At 36.4% G+C, this 22,023-nt stretch overlaps 4 protein-coding genes across 5 annotated transcripts; 1 reads left to right on the forward strand and 3 right to left on the reverse strand.

The window, feature by feature from the left end:
- Positions 1–175: 175 nt before the first annotated feature.
- Positions 176–3,283, reverse strand: cpa4 (carboxypeptidase A4). Its single transcript, XM_043227477.1, has 11 exons — positions 3,169–3,283; positions 2,989–3,070; positions 2,781–2,915; positions 2,519–2,617; positions 2,327–2,428; positions 2,151–2,252; positions 1,969–2,079; positions 931–1,021; positions 660–859; positions 489–573; positions 176–403 (listed from the first exon to the last, which is right to left on the reverse strand). Exons 1-11 carry the CDS (start codon positions 3,231–3,233, stop codon positions 216–218), a joined length of 1,260 nt encoding a protein of 419 aa, XP_043083412.1. The 5' UTR covers positions 3,234–3,283; the 3' UTR covers positions 176–215.
- A 2,753-nt stretch (positions 3,284–6,036) lies between these two features.
- cpa2 (carboxypeptidase A2 (pancreatic)) lies at positions 6,037–9,147 on the reverse strand. Its single transcript, XM_043227511.1, has 11 exons — positions 8,836–9,147; positions 8,654–8,735; positions 8,412–8,546; positions 8,199–8,297; positions 8,017–8,118; positions 7,833–7,934; positions 7,574–7,693; positions 7,408–7,504; positions 7,122–7,321; positions 6,933–7,017; positions 6,037–6,271 (listed from the first exon to the last, which is right to left on the reverse strand). Exons 1-11 carry the CDS (start codon positions 8,898–8,900, stop codon positions 6,084–6,086), a joined length of 1,275 nt encoding a protein of 424 aa, XP_043083446.1. The 5' UTR covers positions 8,901–9,147; the 3' UTR covers positions 6,037–6,083.
- A 501-nt stretch (positions 9,148–9,648) lies between these two features.
- Positions 9,649–12,500, forward strand: atp6v1e1a (ATPase H+ transporting V1 subunit E1a). Its single transcript, XM_043228392.1, has 9 exons — positions 9,649–9,858; positions 10,465–10,530; positions 10,601–10,710; positions 10,781–10,847; positions 10,945–11,034; positions 11,346–11,414; positions 11,525–11,619; positions 11,689–11,776; positions 11,871–12,500. Exons 1-9 carry the CDS (start codon positions 9,826–9,828, stop codon positions 11,931–11,933), a joined length of 681 nt encoding a protein of 226 aa, XP_043084327.1. The 5' UTR covers positions 9,649–9,825; the 3' UTR covers positions 11,934–12,500.
- Positions 12,119–21,984, reverse strand: slc25a18 (solute carrier family 25 member 18). 2 transcript variants are annotated; one of them, XM_043228390.1, is made up of 10 exons: positions 21,846–21,984; positions 20,293–20,491; positions 20,046–20,168; positions 19,207–19,262; positions 18,986–19,076; positions 18,451–18,566; positions 18,036–18,234; positions 16,235–16,404; positions 14,268–14,343; positions 12,119–14,167 (listed from the first exon to the last, which is right to left on the reverse strand). In XM_043228390.1, exons 2-10 carry the CDS (start codon positions 20,310–20,312, stop codon positions 14,026–14,028), a joined length of 993 nt encoding a protein of 330 aa, XP_043084325.1. In that variant the 5' UTR covers positions 20,313–20,491; positions 21,846–21,984; the 3' UTR covers positions 12,119–14,025. The 2 variants fall into 2 exon arrangements, with proteins under 2 accessions (XP_043084325.1, XP_043084326.1); XM_043228391.1 differs by lacking the exon at positions 21,846–21,984 and adding an exon at positions 21,517–21,615.
- Between the last annotated feature and the right edge of the window lie 39 nt (positions 21,985–22,023).

The raw sequence follows: 22,023 nt of genomic DNA on the forward strand, positions 1-22,023 counted from the left end.
TGGATTTCTGATTTAAAACGCAATAAAATAAATCCAAACGTAGGCTATTTTTTATAACTATACTGAAATTGAGTAAAAAAAAAAAAATAGTATTAAAATAATTATGCAATATCACCATTTAAATGGCAAAAACATCAAAAATAATATTGTTATTCAAAATAACTACTGCAGCAAAGGGTGTCTGAGACCTTTATTGAACCTTCAATACATTTCTTTTAATAAGGGTGATTACGAACATATTCCATAATGTATTTGAGACCAAGCCACGTCTCCTCTGCAGTAGGGATAATCTGGTTGGCAGGCAGCAGGAAACCGTAGAAGCCTGTATCACGCAACTCAAAAGCAAAGGAGTATTTGATGCCAATATTGTAGGTCCAATCGATGCTTCCACCACTTGCTTGGTCTGAAATATAACAGGACAGTATCGTGATCAGAAACCTTTCAAAAGCCATATCTTGGTACTCAAACAGAGCATGCGGTGTACTTACAGATAATTTTGCAGATGCTACCAACTTGGTATCTGGTGTTATAGAGAGAGGTGAGCTCTTTGATCGCAGCTGTGCCAACAGAATGCTACGATAAATCACAGCACAAAATATTAACAATATCTAAGACAAACAAGATTATAAAAATTTTAAAAAGGATATGAATTGACTTACAAGCTCAGACTTGTCAGGAACATCTGTGCATGTGTAACCATAGGGATACATTAAGAGTTGGGAGTAAGAGTGCATGGAGATGAAGGATTTGAAATTGCCGTGGCCCGTGATGAGGTCCACAACGTTTTTCACTTCCACCTCAGAATTGGCATAGGGCCCATGGTAGGAGTCAGAACAGGGGTCCTTGCTGGCTCCAGGACCTGGGAGAACATGTCTACAGTTATTGTACATGGTGTACAATTGCAACAAGACAATGACGATATCTACGTACCACCAAAACCAGCATCCCAGTTCCTGTTGGGATCAGCACCTCGGCAGGACGAGCCAGAGTTCACTGAGCGAGTTTTACGCCACATACGGTTCTGAATGGAAAGGATATTTGAATGAATGTTTGCTTCATGTATTTAACCGTGACATTTGTGACCCTGGACCTGGTCTTAAAATTATACATTTTTAATTTTTTGACAAAACTCATTACGATATTAAGTAAATATCATGTTCATGAATATATTTTGTAAAGTTTTTGAAGTAAATGTATTGTTAAAATGTACTTTGATTAGTAATATGCATTGCTGCATGGTTTTGTGGACCAGGGTTACATTCAGTGAATTTCAAACAATAATTATTGTATATAGCATGTCAAGAACTCAGAATTTAGTTTGTTTATTCTTCTGATCTTTTATTTTAAATTAAAAAATTATAATAATCTGGCTTTTCCACAAAATTTAATATTCAAAATATATATTCAAAAATATATATAGTTCTCCAAACTCTTCAGACATTACAGAAGAAAACTCAGGGCTGTTAAACTGACAAAAGAAGGGTGCCATTAATTGTGACCAATGTGTATTAGAGAAAAACACAAACTTTGACTAAGACTATTTAAAACCACAACTAGGCTTAATCTCTTTCTAGGAAACCACCCTTAATGTTTATATTCAGATTTATACATCTGCTATTAATAAAATGAATGACTGAAATAAAATAAATAATAAATAATAAAATAAAAACTGAATTAAACTAAATTAAATATAAAAAAATAAAACTGCATTTCAATATTTATTTAAAAACAATGTAAAAATGTATATCAGAATTACATTAATTACAAACATTTAAATAAAAACGAAAACCATTCTAATACTAAATAATGCAAAATTAAGACTGTAAGGGGGTTATTGGAATCAAAAATAATTTTGCGAGTATTTTTTTATTCTCTAATTTAACGATGACAGGTGATATTGCTCAGAAGTCTGGCTATCTACCAAAACAAAGCGCCACCAACAAGTTAGTTCTACAGCAAGTGACCTACATTTGTGTGAGTAAAAACATATCCATCAGGATTGGTCACAATCATCAAGTAGATATCCATTTGACCAAGGAGAGAGGTCACGGAGGGATCAATGCCATAGTCTGAAGCAATCTAAACAGAAAAGATGATTATTCCACAAATTTAAAATGCTTTTTAAAAATCCTATTTTTCATTCGTCTTACCTTGTTGGCGATCCACACAGCAGAAGCCTGAGTAACCCACTCCCTGGAGTGGATTCCAGCATCGACCCAGATCGCCGGTCGACTCACACCACCCGTGCTGAACTGGAATCAGTGCAAACAGATTAAACAAAACAAAATGTTCACAATCACATAATCTGTACTGTATCGGACCTCACCTTCAGGGCATACATGGGACGGTTCTCATAGGAGTTGCCAATGTGCACTTTAGTGATCAGGTTAGGATGACTTGCAACAAGCGTGTCCATAAAACTGTAAAGCTGAATAAAACATTCAGACATTTGTTCCTGTTAGAAAAGCTGATCATCTTTCTTCTATCACGCACATTGTTTTTTTGTCCATGCACTTACAGTATCCAGGTCATGATAAGCAGCAAAGTTGAAACTCTTGGTGCTGCGCTCCATCTTTGCATTACTAACAATCTCTGCTTTCTCTTCATCTAAAAGTTCCTGAGACAGAAAAACCGTGTATGTTACAGTTTTATTTATTAACAGCTCATATTATGTGAAAAAATGTATATTTGAAATTGCTTTACCATGTAATTTCTATTGATATTAACAAGCTGACACTTTCAGCTCATGTTTTTGTATTTGCATTCTGTATTTTACACACCTGCACATCGCTGATCATGACGGTGAAAGGGATGCTGTTTTTCTTGAGGAAGTCCTTGACAGCATACAGACTGGAGTGAGGAACACGGATGTCAACAGGTCGTTCGGTCGAGAAGCCATGAGTCCAGAAATCCAGCTACAGGATGCAATAAAACTTTTGGCGTTCAAGTGAAAACTGAAATATGTCAGCAGATATAAAACTGTCATACCCCAGACTCCACGTCCTCTTCCAGCTCCTTTAAAGCATGAATGTGGCTCTCAGATTCGGCATGGATTCTGAGAACTTGGTCTCTATTCAGAAAGAAAAAAGACAATTATACATTATGAACAAGAAACAAGGTTGGCAAATGGTAATAAATCATAAAAGAAGAAAAATGATCTGAACTTACCCATTAAAGAGCTCCTCGCAGTGAACTGCTGCCAAGAGCACAAATACTGCTAGATAGAGTCTCATGTTCTCCTGTTTAGGGAATGACCTCTAATGTCGGTTTCTTTCAGTGAGAGCTGCTTTTATATACTCAGAGACATATGTTGAGCTCTCAGTAGTATCAGTACTGATGCAGTGTGTATCTTTTCCAGGTGAACATTGCTGCAAATTTCTCAGGGCTTCTAAAATTAGGTGGGAAACTCAAAAGGTGACAGTTTAAAGAGATTTCATTTCACACAAAAAGGTTTTCCATAAACGTTCGGCATCATTTTACTCACCGTCAAGTGAGTAAACCTGAGTAAAATTGTAAAATAAGTATGGAAAAATTACTATGGAAATCAGTGTCTATTCTTCAAAATATAAAAGAAATTCTTACAAACTTGAGGGTGAGTAAATGATGGCAACATTTTTATTTTTAAATTTGTTCGCAAGTTAGCAGGCTGTTACATGAGTTTTTGCAAAATTCATGCCAAGTTTGTCCATGTGGTCCACTGTTGTCAAAAACCAGGTGAAAAACTGCTCAACTGAATTGAAACACCTTTTTTTTACTTTTATGTATGTATATATGTTTCTTTAACATCTAAATTAAATCAAGGGATTTAAAATTTATGCAAATTAATGCAAGGGATACAATTAAAGGGTTTGATCCAAAAATGTGTATTTTTATTATTGACTCAAGCCTCAGGTTGTTCCAAACCTGTAGTTTTGTGTAGATTGTCATTCAAAAGCGCCTAAACACTGCTGAGGTTACAAAACAAAATACAAAAAAAATTGACGCCAAAATACTGATATTTATTTAAAAAAATAAATAAATGAACAGCCATAAAAGTTAATTTGTAAACCTGAACACTGACCATCACATAATAGATGGAGAAAAATTGATGGAGATGGAGATCTCGGTTTTAACAACATTGCATGTAATATCAAAAACAACACTTTATAGCATATATCCTCTGTAACTTTTATTGAAGCTTCATTACATTTCTCTCAATAAGGGTGATCACAAACATATTGCATAATGTATCTGAGAGCAAACCACGTCTCCCTTGCAGTGGAAACGATCTGGTCGGCAGGCAGCAGGAATCCATATTCACCAGTGTCACGCAACTCGAAGGCAAAGGAATATTTGATGCCACGTTGGTAAGCCCAGTCAACCAAAAGTTCTTGAGACACAAAAAAAGTTACTATTACTTAACTGAAAAATCAAATATTGGAATTTATAGGATAATAATCAATAATCAATTTGATCATCTACAAATTGGGGCTAATAATGTTATTTTGTATATAGGTTTCCATAAATAACTAACCTGCACATCGCTGATCATGACGGTGAAAGGGATGTTGTTAACCTTGAGGAAGTCCTTGACAGCATGCAGACTGGAGTGAGGAACACGGATGTCAACAGGTCGTTCGGTCGAGAAGCCATGAGTCCAGAAATCCAGCTACAGGATCACATAATATATATAATCCACAATTTATGAGATTTCCATGTCATATTGCATATGATCATACGAAAGTATGTCAGCAGGGTTTTAAAAATACCCCAACATCTGTTTACAGCTTTTTCAAAACCTGTATGTAGTCTTCAGATTCTGTATGGATTCTGAGAACTTGGTCTCTATTAAGCAAGAACAAAGACAATGAAATATTATGAAAAAGAAACAAGGCTGGTATGGTAATAAGTCGTAAAAGAAAGAAAAGTATCTTAACTTACGCATTAAAGAGCTCCACGCAGTGAACTGCTGCCAAGAGCACAAGATAGAGTACCATGTTCTTTGGGAATGATCTCTGCTGTAGGTCTCTTTCATGCAGACTCAGAAAGCATTGAAGTTTTACCCTTTTACGGCTCTTCTAACCATATGATGATTTGCATACTTAAATGACACCCTTGAACTTCCTTTAATATATTCAGAGACCTGCTTTAGGTCTAGATGTAAAGTCAACTGAAAAGTGTGAAGCTACCCCTTTCCTCTAGTGCATTGGTATATTTATGTTTGCTGGTTGTTCAAGAGGAAACATACACTTGGATCCTTTCTCTGTAGGGATGGATTTTTTAGATCAGGTGAAATGGAAATTGCCATGACAAAAGAGAGATGTGGAGACCCATTACTGGAACACAAGTACATAAAGTCATTTAATAAATGGAAAGATTAAAAACGGGACACGAAAGCAGAAAAACCTAAATTAAAAAAGTAAAACACTAACTCAGTCAACTAGTTTTACTGAACAAATTCAGGCTTCTTTATTTGCAATCACAGCATAAGAAATTTTTCTGAAAAATTGACCTGTATCTGTCTTGGCATTCTTTAATAATGCTTTCAGCTGAGACACAACCACTTCCTGTTAACTGTGACACTTTAAACTGCTGAAGAAAGTACGTTTTAAGACCTCTTGATGGTAAACCCTACTTTATCGGCGACATACTGTACAGAGACGAGGCTGAACTGATCAATGGAGATGAACACTTGTGAAAAAACACAATGCAAAACCCAGTCTCTCATGAAAAGGAGATGCGCAATAACTTAAGATGAACACTTGCTTGTCTTATAACACTTCTTATAAATTAATAGGTATAGTTAAGCTTTCTAAGTGCTGTCAAAAGAACTGTTGAGGTTGAACGAGGCAAAACTCAAAACACAGCTGGACCAAAAAAATACAGAGATTTCTTTTTTTTATGTCAACTGCTATGAAAGTTACATTTGAACACTAATCGTCACAAAATAGATTTGAGGAATTTTGTTTGCGTTGTGAGTAAAACTGGATACAAATTCTGACCTCTGTCAAAACTGAACCAAGGCAACGGAGCTCAATAAATCCAATGACATGTTTATAGCATATATCAACTGGGACTTTTATTGAAGCTTCATTACATTTCTCTCAATAAGGGTGATCACAAACATATTGCATGATGTATCTGAGAGCATACCACGTCTCCCTTGCAGTGGAAACGATCTGGTCGGCAGGCAGCAGGAATCCATATTCACCAGTGTCACGCAACTCGAAGGCAAAGGAATATTTGATGCCACGTTGGTAAGCCCAGTCAACACTTGCACCACTAGCTGGTTCTAAAAAGAAACATGCATTTTGCAATACTTAGACTACTATTTAAAACTCCTCAGTTTTTTCTAACATGCAAATAATTAACCTTTCAAATTAACACATTCCACCAAAACAAATGCTTTACTTGTTGCTTTACAAGTTTTCAAGATCCTAGTAATAGTAAACACTGATAAATAAAGCACAATTTTGTCTTATTAAGCATGCTTTAACGTTGTATTTTGGGAAATAAATTTAAAGTATAAAGGCTGTTGCTAAATAGAGTTTGAATGAGAAAAAAAATGAAAGAATTATGAATCATGATTATGATGGAAATAAATCTTGGCAAATATGGTCACTGAAAGCAATTTTTAATAAAATGTATTCAGTGTAATATAAACCAATGACAAAACCATGCATAGTTTAAAACACAGGCAAAAAAAAAAGTTTTTCACTGGCATCAATAGTTCTATGAAGACCCTCGAACCTCCACAGAACATCCATAGAACCTTTTCACTGGACAAAGGGTTCTTTATAGCGTATAACTCTACAGATTTTTTTAGATTATTAAAAGCTCTAAACAAGAATTTCCGTTACTGCAAAACACACTTTTCGTAATCTATGCATTATATGTGATATTCCATGACTTGGTAAATGTTTAAAACAGATCCACTTCCACAATCCACTTACCAATAATGTGGAAGATGCTTCCAACTTTATAAACAGTGCCATGCCATGAATTAAGGGCTTTGCTTGCCTGTGAGGCCACATCATGCTAGAAAACAAACAAACAAATAATCTCACTGTGAGATCATAAAACAGAAAAGATTCAAAAAGCCAAGCAGGTTTATGGGAGGAGGTTTTTTTTTTATTTCTTACCAGTTCTGTCCGGTCAGGAGCATCTGTGCCACTGTAGCCATACGGATACATTAAGAGCTGCTTGTAAGAGTGAAGGGTCATGAAGGATTTGAAGTTGCCGTGTTCTGTGATGAAATCTGCAAGGTTTTTCACTTCAATCTCAGACTGAGCAGAAGGACCGCGGTAGTCTTCAGCGCAGGGGTCATCGCTTGCTCCAGGACCTGCAGAAAATAGACACACATTTAATATAAAGTCATTCAGTCATTCAGATCTGTTGCAACAAGAGAAAACGACGATAAGAATTTACCACCAAATTCAGCATCCCAGTTTCTGTTGAGGTCCACGCCGTGGCATTTGGGGTTAGAGGTCGCAGACCGGTTCTTACGCCACAAACGGTAAAACTCCTAAGAAAATGTTAATTAGCTTCTAAATATTTATTTGTGCTTTACAGAAAGCAGTGAATGGCTGCTTACATTGGGAGAGCGGTGAGTGAAGACATATCCATCAGGATTGGCCACAATCATCAAGTAAATATCCATTTGACTAAGGATGTTGGGCACAGGGGCACGGTTCTCTTTAAAGTCTGTGGCAATCTACAGAGTCAAAAAGTTCAGGATATTAAAAAGATTATAATAAAAAAATATTTTATATATATAATACACCTTTGAACGCACTATGACAAAAAGACTGAAACATCCACTAAATGTATGATTCTTCAACAATCTCCCTCACCCTGTCAGCAAGCCACACTGCAGTAGCATGAGAAACCCACTCCCTCGCATGGATCCCAGCATCAATCCAGACTGCAGGTCTCTTCACTCCGCCAGTGCTGAACTGAATGCATTGTAAATATACACCAAATCAGATAGCGGTATGTAGATATCAGTCTGAGTTTATAAGCATGTGATCTGTTTACCTTCAAGACATACATGGGGCGGTTCTCATAAGTGCTGCCAATATTCACTTTAGAGATCAGGTTGGAGTGACTCGCAACAAGGGTGTCCATAAAATTGTAAATCTGAAAGGAATAAAAAGAAATAGTTTTGTTATAAATATGTATGTGCAGGGATTTTTGCTGAAGTCAGTACATGTACCTACAGTCTCCAGGTCATGATAAGCAGCAAAGTTAAAGCTCTTGGTCCGGCGTTCCTCTTCCTCGTTGTGAACCATTTCCTCTCTCTCTCTGACCAAGAGTTCCTGAGACACAGAAAAAGTTACTATGACTTAACTGAAAAATCAAATATTGGAATTTATAGGATTATAATCAATCGCTGGTCTTCTTCTACACATTCATATCCATAAATAACTAACCTGCACATCGCTGATCATGACGGTGAAAGGGATGTTGTTAACCTTGAGGAAGTCCTTGACAGCATGCAGACTGGAGTGAGGAACACGGATGTCAACAGGTCGTTCGGTCGAGAAGCCATGAGTCCAGAAATCCAGCTACAGGATCACATAATACACATTCCACAAACTGAGAGATTTCCAATTCATAGTGCATATATGTCATCGAATAAAAATTAAAAAGTCACAGCAGGCATTTACCATACCCCAGAATTGACATCCCTGTCCAGCTTTTTCAAAATCTGAACGTGGTTTTCAGATTCTGCATGGATTCTGAGTACTTGGTCTCTATAAAAAAAGAAAAAGAAGAAGATAATTGTACATTTTAAGTAAGAAACAAGGCTGATGTAGGTTAATAAGTCAACAAAGAAAACGTATCTGAACTTACCCATTAAAGAGCTCCTCGCAGTGAACTGCTGCCAAGAGCACAAAGACTGCTAGATAGAGTCTCATGTTCTCCTGTTCTTGAAATTATCTCTACTGTACGTCTCTTTCATTTAGAGCAGCTCTTATACACTCAAAGACATATGTTGAGTTCTCAGTGATATTAGTGCTGATGCAGGTTAATGTGACTTTTGTCACCTGATGCAGTCAAATGCATGTATGTGTATCTGCTCCAGGTGTGCATTGCTTTGTGTTTCTCAGTGGAAAAAATAAAAGTTTCAACTTACATGAAATCCGCTTTATAGCATTTATAAATCAAGAATGAAAGATACTAGTCTTCAGAGCTGCTCATGTCAAAGCCATATAGGTCAAAATGACATTATCTAAATATCCTTTCATTTACATATTGTATAAACGTAAATATATTTAGCATTACTTGATGCTATATATATATATATATATATATATATATATATATATATATATATATATATATATATATATATATATATATTTGAAGTAATGAATACTTTAAATGTGCAAACAACAAGAATCAAATAATGGCTTCAAAAGCCATTCACAAGTAAGTCTACAGAAGATACAGCTTGGGGCCCAACCTGGTTTCCCATTAAGAAAAACACTTTTTATCACAATATTTAGTGCTGGACGTTTAACAGGATTAAATATATATTCTTACAGTTGTTCACGATTTTTTCAAGACTAAATAACCCAGCGTACGCAGCAAGCAATAAACTTTGAAGAGCTCAAACAAGTAAACGACAAATAGGCGGAGCCTTAACTCGGACGTGACGCTTCAGATCACGTGACCCCTTCATCCTTGTCAGCTGACGCTTGGCGGAACTGTAGTTTAGTCCTGTAGATTTCACAAATATAAATATAGTATTTAGATAGTTTAGTAGTTCCAAAGTCTATCTATTTCCTTTGATAACTCTTTCTTAAGATCACACTCAGTGCCTTAGTAAAGACATCAGCCATGGCGCTCAGCGATGCCGCCGTACAGAAACAGGTAAGAAAACCAGAAGTTCATAAACTAAGTTGAAAGTTTTTTTTTTTAATGAACCATTATATTTCAGATCGGCTAACCAAAATATAAAATGTCTTTTATAAGTCTTATTACACGACTGCGGTGCACTTTTGAAGTCCCATGACTTTTATAACAAAACATTACAGGCACAAATGTGATAGAGGGCGTTTAGTATGGAAATGTTATACTGTTTATACTTTATAGTAGCATTATTTAGTAAATATTATTTATTATCATGTATTTGTATCTAGACATGTCTTTATGTTCCATTCACTTTGAGGATGACAAAGGCACTGTCTTTAATCTAGATTTGGTATTAATTAATTTTGTGTGAGTGTTAAATGCTGTGTATTATGAAGCCAAAAGAGGAAATCTCTGTCCTCCACTTGTCCAGCACACATCCAAGGACTTTCCGTACAGCACTGATGCAACACTTTCGGTCTCATTTCCCCATCACTATCCATCCTCGTTGCCTTTTATTTTATTACATCATCTCAATGAAGGATCAGAGGGGCTTGAAAACTCTTACATTGTAATTTAACCTTACTATACTCTTTTATTGACACAAATTTCTTTGCATCTCTGCAGATCAAACACATGATGGCCTTTATTGAGCAGGAAGCCAGTGAGAAGGCAGAAGAAATAGATGCAAAGGTAAAGTATAAATTATTAGCATAAGTGCATGAATATTTGTTCTAGAGCATCACATGTATGTGGCTTGCAGGCAGAAGAAGAGTTCAATATTGAAAAAGGACGACTGGTACAGACTCAGCGGTTGAAAATAATGGAGTACTATGAGAAGAAAGAAAAACAGATTGAACAGCAGAAGAAAATGTGAGTTTGAGTTCTTTAAATGAGTAACCTTCTTTAGATTATTTAATAACGTCTCCGTTCAAATCCACAGTCAAATGTCGAATTTAATGAACCAGGCCAGGCTCAAGGTACTCAAAGCTCGTGATGACATGATTAAGGTATGATGATGGTTATGTCATTTTGATATTGGTATATTTTACTTTTATAGAGTTGCAAGAAATCTCACCTTCGTCTTCCTCATGTGATTCTTTCCAGGATCTCCTTAATGATGCACGACAAAGACTGGCCGACATTGCTAACAACCCAAATGAGTACTCAGCACTGCTGGAGGGGCTGGTGTTACAGGTCATCTGATCTCTATTTTAAATAAATGCTGTGCTGTTTAACTTTATTCATCAAAGAATCCTAAAGTATTCCAGGTTTCGTAGACTACATAATAAATCAGCACATAATCATCATGTAATGATGCTCAAAATTCAGCTTTGCCACCTTAGAAATAAATGACATTTTTAAATATATTTAGAAAAATTCTTTTAAAATAGAAAACCTTATTTTTTAAATTTTTTATTATTATTATTGTTGTTATTATTTAAAAAATATTTTGTTGATGATTTAATTTTTTTTTTTTTTTTTTTTTTTTTTTTTTTGCCTGGCAGGGATTTTATCAGCTGTTGGAGCCAAAGGTTATAGTTCGGTGCAGAAAGGAAGATGTAGCAATGGTGCAGGTGAGCTATATTCACTGTATATCTGTTTACATCCATATTCTGCAAAGTGCATATGAACAATACAAACCTTTTTACATTTTGAAAGAGTTTAACATACCTGTACGTAATAGGCTGCTGTTAAGAAAAACATCCCCATCTACAAAGAGACTACAAAGAATAATATTGAAGTGCACGTCGACGAAAACAGCTTCCTGCCCTCTAACATGTAAGATCACTTAAAAAAATTATTTATACATAATTCAACGTGTTGACTGTTCATGCTTGGCATCCTCAGCTCAGGAGGTGTTGAAGTCTATAATGCTGATGGGAAAATCAAGGTGTCCAACACATTGGAGAGCAGACTGGATCTTCTAGCACAACAGGTAGAGAATCCAATCACACTGAACCGGAACAAACCGGATAAAAGCTGTTTGTTGCATTCAGGTCTTCATATCCTTTGCTTTTCTGCTTTCACAGATGATGCCTGAGATCAGAGTGCAACTGTTTGGTGCTAACCCAAACCGCAAGTTTTTGGACTAGTGGTCTGTTACTAAATGTGCTTGATTGGTCAAAATTCAAAAGCCCTGATTAAGTTACAACGAGTTTGATGGGAAGTTTTTTTTTTAAGGTTACTTTCTGAAGTTTCTGTTGTAATTCAGGAAATTCAACTGCTCATGTTTGAGCAATAATTTGCTTTCTCACTTTCTTTTGTGTTTTTCTTAAAAAAAAAAAAAAAAAAAAAAAAACAAGCCAAAGGAAGTGGTTTAAAGTGAAAAGCTTATCATGTGTGCTTGTTACCTTACACCTCTCCTTTGAGTGTTTATTTAGTGCTTTTTGTTTGAAAATCATGTCATCCGTAGGGAAAGTGGACACCTGATATCTTATCTCAGCCTGTTTGAACAAAAAGCTTTAAGCACTCAGGAATTTACATTGTTTTTGCTTTGAATGTTGGTAGCCATGCTAGCAGCCTATCAGGTTTTCCCTGGAAAAAGGAAACTCTCTTTCGAAGTCTTAAAAATATGGATGCCTCTGTGCTTGTTTGTGTTTTCCTTTGTAGTACGACCGCATTATATACTACAGAGAAATAAATCAAATATATTTTATTTATATTTTGAAGCATTTCTGTGCCCATTACAGTATAAACAAAACATTGCTTGTTGGTTACATCAAGTCAGAAATCTGACAGAGGCTAAAAGATGCTACATGTACCTCAGACATCAAAAACACGCTGCCCTCTTGTGGAATTCAAATACACGAGATGCAAATTAGCATCAGTTGTGGTGCACAAACAATGTTTTGCATAATCAAATGACTCCAGACCATGTTTTCAAGAAACTTTAAAATACAAAAGCTCTTCAGTGATTTAATAAGCAGAGATGCCTATATCAGTCTTGCATATTTAATACAGATTGCTTGTTGCTCATTACAGTTATTTAGTATAACATGAATATGAAGCCTGAGATATTTTTTCTCAGAAATCAAGTCTTTTCTTCCAGGAATATGCCACTACATATATTTTTCAAAACGATCTCTTTCTTGGTATTGTTAAAATACTGTATTTGAAACAGATATACCTTACATTTTTCTTTTTACAGAACTACTTTTTGAGATCTAATTCCTCAATATTTTCCACGGAATGTGGAAAAACTCCAGCAAAATCAGTTCTTTAAAAGCCACTGGTTCATATAATTTGTTATTTTTCCAGTGAAAAACTTAAGTGGCAAAGATAAGGCTTTGTTGCATTTTAATTTATTGTGCACTCGACAACATCATTTAAAGAAGCATTAAAAAAAATGTTAGGTCAACATTATATACCTACAAGGAGTTTTGTCCCGCAGAGGAACAAATAATAGAAGGACAAGGCCTCTGCTGCAATGTCCAGCAGTCTCTTCACAAGTAGAGACTGACATTTACTGAGAGACGAGAATTAAAGCAGCCGCCAGAATCGGCCAGCAGGCATTAAACCCAGTTTCTGCTTAGCTTTTTTTTGCTGTTTAAATGGTAGTAATCAGTAGTAGAAAGCCAAGACATTAAATTTAGATACAGATACATCCCACCTTTGATTCAGATCTGAATGGAAGTCCATTTTTGCAAAACAGTATAAGGTACTACTGCTGTATTACTGCTTTTCATCTCACAATTTATAAATCACACAATATATAAGTCAGAATTGTGAGATAAAAAGTTGAAAATGGGCTTCCATACCTTTCTAAATACACATCGACCCTGTTTACAACCAATATATTGATTATCACGAATCATGTCTTTAAAACTGATTGTAGTTATGGGCATAAAACAATATTAATTGGACAAAAAAACCTGCCAGATTAGTCAGAACAGGACCCTGTCATACCTAACGAACCCTGTTTGTAGTTTTTTAGGTACTTAAAGATGGTTAGTGTGCAATATAGGCTTTTATGTTAGCGTTACACAACCCTCCTCTGTTCTCCCAAAGTGTCTGAACCTCCTTTGGTTGGGTATGTGAATTTCCCTCAACATTTACCTCATCGCAAATAAAGTCGGGGTGCTTCTTTTATAAATCGCCACGTCTTTCTTCATCTCTCATCTTCATCCCTTGGCCCATGTTGAAACAGTACTGTGTGTATGATGACTGAGGTAACATCACCTGCCGCTATCCCAGCAGCCCCAGCACCTGCTCGCCAACTCCCAGGAAATACACACCCTGAGCGATGCCAAAGAGAGGAGCGATGACCAAAGCTCGACACGTTGCTCCTTTTAGAAACGCAGAAGGTCCTTCTCGTTTTAAAACGCGCCTACAGAAAAAAAAAGAAGTGATTGCCATATAAATATGATGCATGAATATAGAGACTGCACAGTACCACGTAACACTATAAATGCAGATATTAAGCTTACTGTACGCAGTCGATGATGCCTCTGTAGGAGTCTTCTCCTTCTCCCTTCTGTAAGGTCTGTAGACGGGTCTTTATAACTGAAAATGATAAATATAAATGTGTACATTATATTTTTTTTACTTCATATGTCCCTGACATAGTACATTCTCTAAAATCATATACAATTTTGAATGTATTATTCCTAAATGCAGTGCATATTTCATTTTCTGAAATATGATAGTAAAGCCACATGTAGGATATCTTATGGTTTATTAAAAAAAGGTATTTATTATAATTTAATTTGTTTCAATTCAGCTTGTCGCAGCACAATTTACTTTATAGCAAATGTAAAACTCTAAATAAAAGTCTAATCAATTTATTAATACTCAATTAACACATGAGAATTTTTAATAATTAAAAATATTTGTTGACTTGAGAATATATGCTATAAATAACTAAATGGTTCAGGTGATTCATAAAAAGATTTTCAAAATAATAATTCTAATCAACATTGTTACTGTATGAGAAATTCATGCGTTTATGATTTGTTTTTAAAAAAATTTAATTTTAAAAGTTATGAAGCAATGAAAACTGGGTGATAGGTTTCTTCTATTCTATTTATGAGCTTCTAAACAATGTTGCATACAGTACTGCCAAATCTTCAAATAGAGACACTGAAGCGGCTGCCAGTGTTTCCACTGCCCAAATAATCCTTTTGTACCCTTCACTGATGTTCACTGATGTTTTAGGCAACAAAACATCAGTGGACTATACAATAGATGTAGAAATGAGCTATAAAGAAAATGCTTTCTGAATAGAACTTGAAAGCAGATTTTGCAAGTTCTTCAAAGCTAATTAAATGTCTCAGTCTACACATCACAGCAGGATTCTACCACAGCACATAGGCTTCACTAATTAATCACTCGGAAACAAAAGACTCATTCTGTGCCTTTATGAAATGCTGCGAGTGACCTAGTTGGGGAACAGTTTGGTAAAAATGTACAAAACAAAAAGCTGATTAGTATTAATTATTTGTGCTCACATTTCTTAAAGATCTTTTTAAGTGATTCCTTCGATTTATCTTCAGTACTAGAAGTTATATATGCCTTTTTAAAAAATGTGTAAAATATTGCACAAATGACTACAATGAACGTGTAACTATTTGTGGATACATCTGCTCAGTTTTTTTTTTTTTTTTGCCAACACCAACAGAAAAAAAAATCTGTCAATGCAAATATACTCAACATTACTGACAAGTTTAGTATTCCCTTATATTAAATTTAATTTATCACATCTATTAAATGCGGTGCTGTAAAAACTAAAACTGTATTAAAAACAGGTAATTGAAATAAGGCACATATAAAATAAATAAAAATATTTCATATATATTACTTATAAAACAACAAATATTAGCTAAAACATACTAATACATAAATAAATTAACAAAAATAGGAAATGTTGCTTTCAATTTAAATTACTTGAAAAATTTAAATACAAGATATAATTCACAGATATAATTTTATATATAAATACATATATTTTTAAATATACTAGAAAATAAATATTAAATAACAATAATAAAACAACGCAATTAGAAAGACAAAATGACGACTGCATTATTTTGCCAATGTTAGCTATAATGAGAACTATAAATATATAGGCAGTAGGCAAGTTTAGATTTATAATACTATACATATAAATACACAATATACTATATATTATATAATTACATGTACGGAAAAAATAACGAAATATTTATTTATTTAGTTAGTCAGCTAGTTAGTGTCTGTTAGCCATACAAACTCCATATCAACTGACTATGATCACCCGACAAGTTTCTCAGCAGCACAGTAGTAGTGTTGAAACAGGATTAGCCCTGATTTTTACAGGCTTGGATGTCTCTAACTGAACGGGACATTTATCCGCATCCGTTTCCAAAGGAGAGAGAGCAAACTGTGTTCCTCTACTCCTCTCTTGCCTGCATCTCACCGTCCAGGGGAGTGACAGCTACTGCCGCCACTGAGCCAGCCGTGCAACCAGCCACGAAAGACTGCAAGAAGGGGGCCCGCTCCTGGGGGTTGCTATGGCGATCCTCAGCGCGGCCCACGGCGTTGAGGTTGGCGAACAGCGGGAAGTAGATCATGGAGAACGGGACGTCCCTGCACAGAGAACAGACACCGAGCCATAGAATGTAGACATAGCTGCAGGACGTTATTGATGAGTCGCGATTGATCGCGGCCTCTGATTAGTTTCAGGTCGTATATGTAAAACGTGTGAGTGTAAAAAATATAATCGAGGCTGTGTAGGCCGCAGACGAGAGACAACAGATTGGGTTCTGATTAGAATTCCATTAAGAAGAGAATTCCGCCTACGGTTAATTAGAAGCTGTGAATAACAGATCAGAACTGACAGCTGGCGGGTTACAGCAGTTCAGCTGGGATTACATCACAGACAGCGGGGGAGGGGCGGTTGGGATAGGTGAGTGGGTTTATTCGTGTGTTAAAGGTGAAAGGTCGTGTGACGTATATCCATCCTTTTTTAACAAAACAGCGAGTGTTTGCTGAGGGAGCACTTAAGTTAGTAAAGAAAACATGCCACTGAAGGTTTGCAAAAGATCTGGATGTTGATCGGCTAACATTGCATAGTGTTTTTTTTTCCCATACTATGAAAGTCAATGGTGACCAGCAACTCAAGGTGAGTTATCCCTTTAGGTTAAATAACTAAGCTTATAAGTTTAGTAAGCTTTTGTTATTATTTATAAGGGTGTCACGTGGTCCAAACCTTTATGACTGTATGCAAGCGTATGATTTTTGTGATCCGAAACAACACTAAAGAATGTCAGAAAATTGTCCATATGCACTCAGTCATACAATAGATTTGTTTGATGAACAAACCTAAACTGAAGGTGTTATTCTATTCAAATCTTCAGTAAGCACGTCTGATTCATGAATTAAGGCTGATTCATGTCAGTGATTATAATTAAGATGATAAAGTCTTGTATCATAATTCTAATGATTATGACACACAGGAGAGATGTCACTGGAATCACTTCAAAGCTATTTTTTTAACATAGACAGTCAATTAGAACCACGCAATTTCAAGGATTTCTAGCATATTCTTGGTGTAAATGGACCACCATAAATCAAAACTGACAGCTATTTTATTTATTTATTTAGCAATATTGCAGTGTTAAGGTCCAAAATTTTCATACATATTTTTCTTTACTTTTTCAATTTGTCATCCTTTCCTATCAAAATACTGGTTGCGGATGTGAAAAATTCAGAAAATAGGCCTGATTCAAATTTTTTACGACGGACAAATGTTTCGGAGGCAGTTTGTAAAATGTAATTGACACAACATCAGGTCATATTTTTTTTTTTTACACGCAAAAATGTCAGACGAACATTTCAGACTTTATCTTTAAAATATTCTGTCAATTCATTTCAATCAATTCCCTATAGACAAAATCCAAAAAGTGGTTTTACTTGGATATACAAATACATAGGGAAGAAAGATGATCACAACTTCCATTTCATGTAAACTTTAATCTGTCAGGAGTCCTGTGAATTACTTTGTGAAGTGCTTTTGGTTACTTTTTTGGCCTTGAAAGCTCTGTTACCAATACGTTCAAAATTGATCCTTTTATGTTCGACGGTTGAAACAGAGTCAAGCAGGTTTGGGAAGTAAATGATAACAGCATTGTCATTTGTAAGTGAAGTACTCCATGAAAACATTAAAATGTTCCCTACAGTCCACATTCCAATAAGTTATATGGCTGATTGTTTGTTACCTCATCAATGTAGCACCTGCACCCTTATAAAGTCCCCTGAGTCCTCGGGTCTTTAGTAGCTCCAGGGTGATGCGGGTCGCTGAGGGTCGAGGAGGGGCGTTGGGGCCCGGCTGTGCTGCCCGAGAGGCAACCAGTGAAGGGGTCGGACCAGAAGCAGAAGCAGAGGCAGAGGCAGAGGCAGTCACAGTCCGCTGAGCAGCTTGTGAAGAGTAACGTGGAGAGGTTACAACTCATCTTAACCATCATGAATTCACATTTTATTTTGTAGTGCAATGAAACTGGAACTGTTGCTCGGTGGACACCATTCTACTCAAACAGCTTATTTCTGGCTAACCTTTGTACTTAGTAAGGCATCCTAAGATAGAGACCTACATACCTTGGATGACACTCACGGGAGCATAATAAACACACTTACCCAACCTTCCAGCATCCTGCAGTTGTATTTTTAGCATTTCCATGGGGGTGGTGACCACCACCTGACAGGTTCCGGCTCCACAGCCCGCAAGGATTTCCCCCCACAGAGCTAATTTTCTGTGGGTGACAGATACAGTGACAGATGGGGCAGATGAGAGCATGATCATTATTGCATTTCCCAAAGAAATAATTGCTTAGATTAGTCAGCTGGTGACCTAAATGCCTCTATGGAATAGCTCGTAGATCATTTTTTGTAAAAACAGTTGCCAGAACGCTCTGAGCTGCTGAGCCAGATGAGAAACATCCAGCACAACCAGCGAGCTCTCAAACAATTTACTCTAATTAGCCAATTTATTTTAGCGAAGCAGAAACATACTGCACAACCAGAGGAGTCTGAGTTTTAAACAATGAATCTAATGAGCTGATTCATTTCAGTGAATCAGTACCATACAGCACAACCAGAGCGGTCTGATTCCTCAACATTTGACTTCAGTTGAGAGGCTAGCTTTAATAAATGGCTAAAAAGCGGCGGTTACCCATCTTTGGAGAGCTTCTGTCTGAAGACATCATTGGCAGCCAGTTTAATGGCTTTCTCTGGAGTGACCAGCGTCAGATTCACAGCTGCACCTGAGAAAATCCCCATAAAGTGAAATTAGAGAACAATAACACAAACAAACACCAATAACATCAGGAACATGGTGGCAAATTAAATTTAGATTTGAATTTTGAGTCAGTACAAGACAAGAAAAGAAACTACCTCGGTACATGCCAAAGTAGCCCTCCATTTTGATAGTCTTTGCCAAACAGTCCAGCCTTTATGACAAGACAGAAATGTTCAATATGATTAACTAAATACTCCAATCTCGTTGTGGTATGCCATTTGAAATATAACAAAATCACAATTGATTATAAAAAACATTGTCATATTGTATCCCTTATTAATGCACTTTAAAAAATGTAAATGTTCTCTATGGCTATGTACAACGAACGGGCAAATTAGACATTCACAAAGAATTCTTAGAGGAGTAAGCAATGTGCGGAAGAAAGAGCTTAAAACATAGCAGCCTGTCTCTTGCCCACAAACCACTTGGGAATTTCGCTTGTTACATAAGAGTACAAAGAAGAAAAGAGCTCCTTACGCACCATCACTACAAAGAATACTTCTCTTCATCTCAGTGGTATCACACATGCATAAAGATATCTTAGAGCAAGCTACTTAAAAAAGGACGAAAATCATTTGAACAGATCAAAGATGCAAAAGCATGCGACTCAAGTTGTTTTCAGTAAAACCCAGTCAACGTCCTCCACCCAGAGTAAATCACTAACACATGCCGCTTTCACGATTCACTTTATTTTAGTGAAACCATAAGCAGTTGTTTTTTAGATTCAGAAATGTTTTTAAGAGCGGCTCACAAACAAGTACACATAAGAACTTTTTGCGCAATGCAAACGTTTTATGGACGTTAAAGGTTCTCAGTGGTTTCAGTTGAAAATCTTTATTTTTGAAATGTACATTTAAACCAAGAGACCCCAAAACAAAGTGGTGGAAATGCAATGCAAGACAGTTTTTGGACCTCATAAAGATGCTGAACTCACATTCCACTATAAACACGAGCACCCTGCTGGTTTTGGAGGCGGGTCTTGGCAAGATCAATGGGAAACACGCAGGTCACGCCCACCAGTCCGGCCACACCCCCATTAATCAGCTTAGCAGGGAGGCTGTGAACACCAGGAAACAAACACGCACATGCAAGACAAAAACCGCACACAAAAACATGTCAATATAACGGCTTAGATGGATCTCAAGGGATATATCCGACAGCAGAGGAAGTGGAGAATTTACCTCACTTTCTTCTCGGCCATTTTGGCCACACTTTAACTGATTTCCTCCAATTCTTCTCTCTCTGCTGCAAAAGTGTCAGCTCAAACCGTCCACGACCCACCCGGCCAGCCTTGTGGCACGGCGTGCCAACCTTCACACCCTTCCTTTCAGAACGAACAGCCGCTCTTTGGTAAAAAAAAATAAATCACCTTGGAACTCGCTGTTGACCAAGACAAAAGAGAAATACACACAATATTAGGATTACACATAATATTTCTGCAATAAAAAAAGACTTTCCTATTTGCACAATCACAGTTTTTACTTTCTGAATAGTACTTTTCTATGGTGCGCAAACAGAGAACATCCTCCTTCCTAAAGTCTCTCTAATCTTGCTGCTAATGAGGTTGTGACCTCTTGCATTAATCTAGAGAAGAGAGCTAACAGGTGAGGGGCTTATCAACATGATTTCCTGTTCTTCAACACAGGACCAACAACATTTGTAAATGAATGCAGATATAGACAATATCATAGATTGTCTATCTTATGTCAGTATATCAGTGTTTTTGGTTTTCTAGAGTAGATGAATGCATAGTGCTGTAAACTTTATTTGAGGAGTACAAGTTTTTAAATTTTTCTGGTGACAATGTATCAGAAGATATAAAGAAATCTCTATATGGTCTTGTAATTTGTAAAAAAAAAACAAAAAAAAAAACCTAAAACAAAAAACTTAACCAATGCTCTAGAAAAAGATTGTATTAGTTAATGTTGGTTACATTTTGATTAGCATTTTTTGATTAACATTTTTTACAGCATTCATTATTTTGACTTAATTTACTATTATCTATATATAATGTTTATAGTTAATGTCATCTTGGTACCATTACATTACATTAACATACTTTCCATTAAAAAAATGTACTCTTATGTTACTATTATCACTGACTGAAATGATTAAATTCTAATTAAAGTATTTTTGATTGTTAATTCGTGTTAAATAATATTGTTAGTAAATGGAGCCTTATTGTAAAGTTACAGTATTGCAGATTTCATTTACAATTAATCATTTAAATACTCTCACAACTAATAAGGTGTCGGAAACCGCAAACATAACAATAACAGAAAAGCATCTGAAGTTTACAATAGTTTGGAATGGAAATCGAACCACTGAAGTAACTGGAAAATTTCTTTACACTTTTTTTTGTCACTCTTTTTCTTACTCTCATGTACGTTTCCATTAACTCTCACCTCATTTGGGGTACCATTCTCTCTTTTCCTCCGGCATACTCACATCCTCCCTTTTCTCTGTCCCTCTCTCTTCTTCTCGCTCTGTCTTTTCTAGAGCCCAGTGGCATTCTGAGCATGCCTTTCTCTTCAGCACTGCTTTCTTTCAACCCTGCTCTATTCATACCCCTCCTCTGCCAAAACACAGACAAGTGAGATCTGGCCCCCCGTCCCCATCCTAAAGCGCTCCCTCACTAAGACTTTCCACAACTACCCCAAACAGATTCCCCATCACGCAAGCCTGCATATTTGACCAGTTCACAAGTTTGAAAGAATGATTATCATGTTCTTACCTCTGTCAGTGCATTGACCGGTCGGATCAAGCCGTCCACTTCCCCCTCTGCACGCTGACAATGTGTGCAGCAGCCGTAGTCAGGCACAAGAGATCCGACAGAGCCAGCCGCCACTCAGGGGCCGTTGCACAAACACAAGCATTGTCCCTCCGTGCTTAAGTCCCTCCCTCTTGTGGCG

Source organism: Puntigrus tetrazona, chromosome 25, assembly GCF_018831695.1.
Source record: "Puntigrus tetrazona isolate hp1 chromosome 25, ASM1883169v1, whole genome shotgun sequence".
Classification (NCBI taxonomy): Eukaryota; Metazoa; Chordata; class Actinopteri; order Cypriniformes; family Cyprinidae; genus Puntigrus; species Puntigrus tetrazona.

Bases quoted from the DNA above. Each gene is read 5' to 3' on its own strand.
- slc25a18 (XM_043228390.1), bottom strand. From the start codon at position 20,312: ATGGCCGAGAAGAAAGTGAG. The intron at 19,263-20,045 runs GTGAGTTCAGCA...CTTGTCATAAAG, and splicing joins GCTCGTGTTTATAGTGGAAT to GCTGGACTGTTTGGCAAAGA. The intron at 14,168-14,267 runs GTAAGCTTAATA...TTTTTTCTGTAG, and splicing joins GGCATCATCGACTGCGTACA to GCGCGTTTTAAAACGAGAAG.
- atp6v1e1a (XM_043228392.1), top strand. From the start codon at position 9,826: ATGGCGCTCAGCGATGCCGCCGTACAGAAACAG. The intron at 10,531-10,600 runs GTAAAGTATAAA...TGTGGCTTGCAG, and splicing joins CAGAAGAAATAGATGCAAAG to GCAGAAGAAGAGTTCAATAT. The intron at 10,711-10,780 runs GTGAGTTTGAGT...TCAAATCCACAG, and splicing joins ATTGAACAGCAGAAGAAAAT to TCAAATGTCGAATTTAATGA.
- cpa2 (XM_043227511.1), bottom strand. From the start codon at position 8,900: ATGAGACTCTATCTAGCAGTCTTTGTGCTCTTGGCAGCAGTTCACTGC. The intron at 8,298-8,411 runs GTTAGTTATTTA...TCTGTGTCTCAG, and splicing joins TCATGATCAGCGATGTGCAG to GAACTCTTGGTCAGAGAGAG. The intron at 7,694-7,832 runs GTGAGGGAGATT...TTGACTCTGTAG, and splicing joins CAGTGTGGCTTGCTGACAGG to ATTGCCACAGACTTTAAAGA.
- cpa4 (XM_043227477.1), bottom strand. From the start codon at position 3,233: ATGAGACTCTATCTAGCAGTATTTGTGCTCTTGGCAGCAGTTCACTGC. The intron at 2,253-2,326 runs GTGAGGTCCGAT...CACTGATTCCAG, and splicing joins GTCCCATGTATGCCCTGAAG to TTCAGCACGGGTGGTGTGAG. The intron at 1,022-1,968 runs GTAGGTCACTTG...CTTTCCATTCAG, and splicing joins ATGTTTTTACTCACACAAAT to AACCGTATGTGGCGTAAAAC.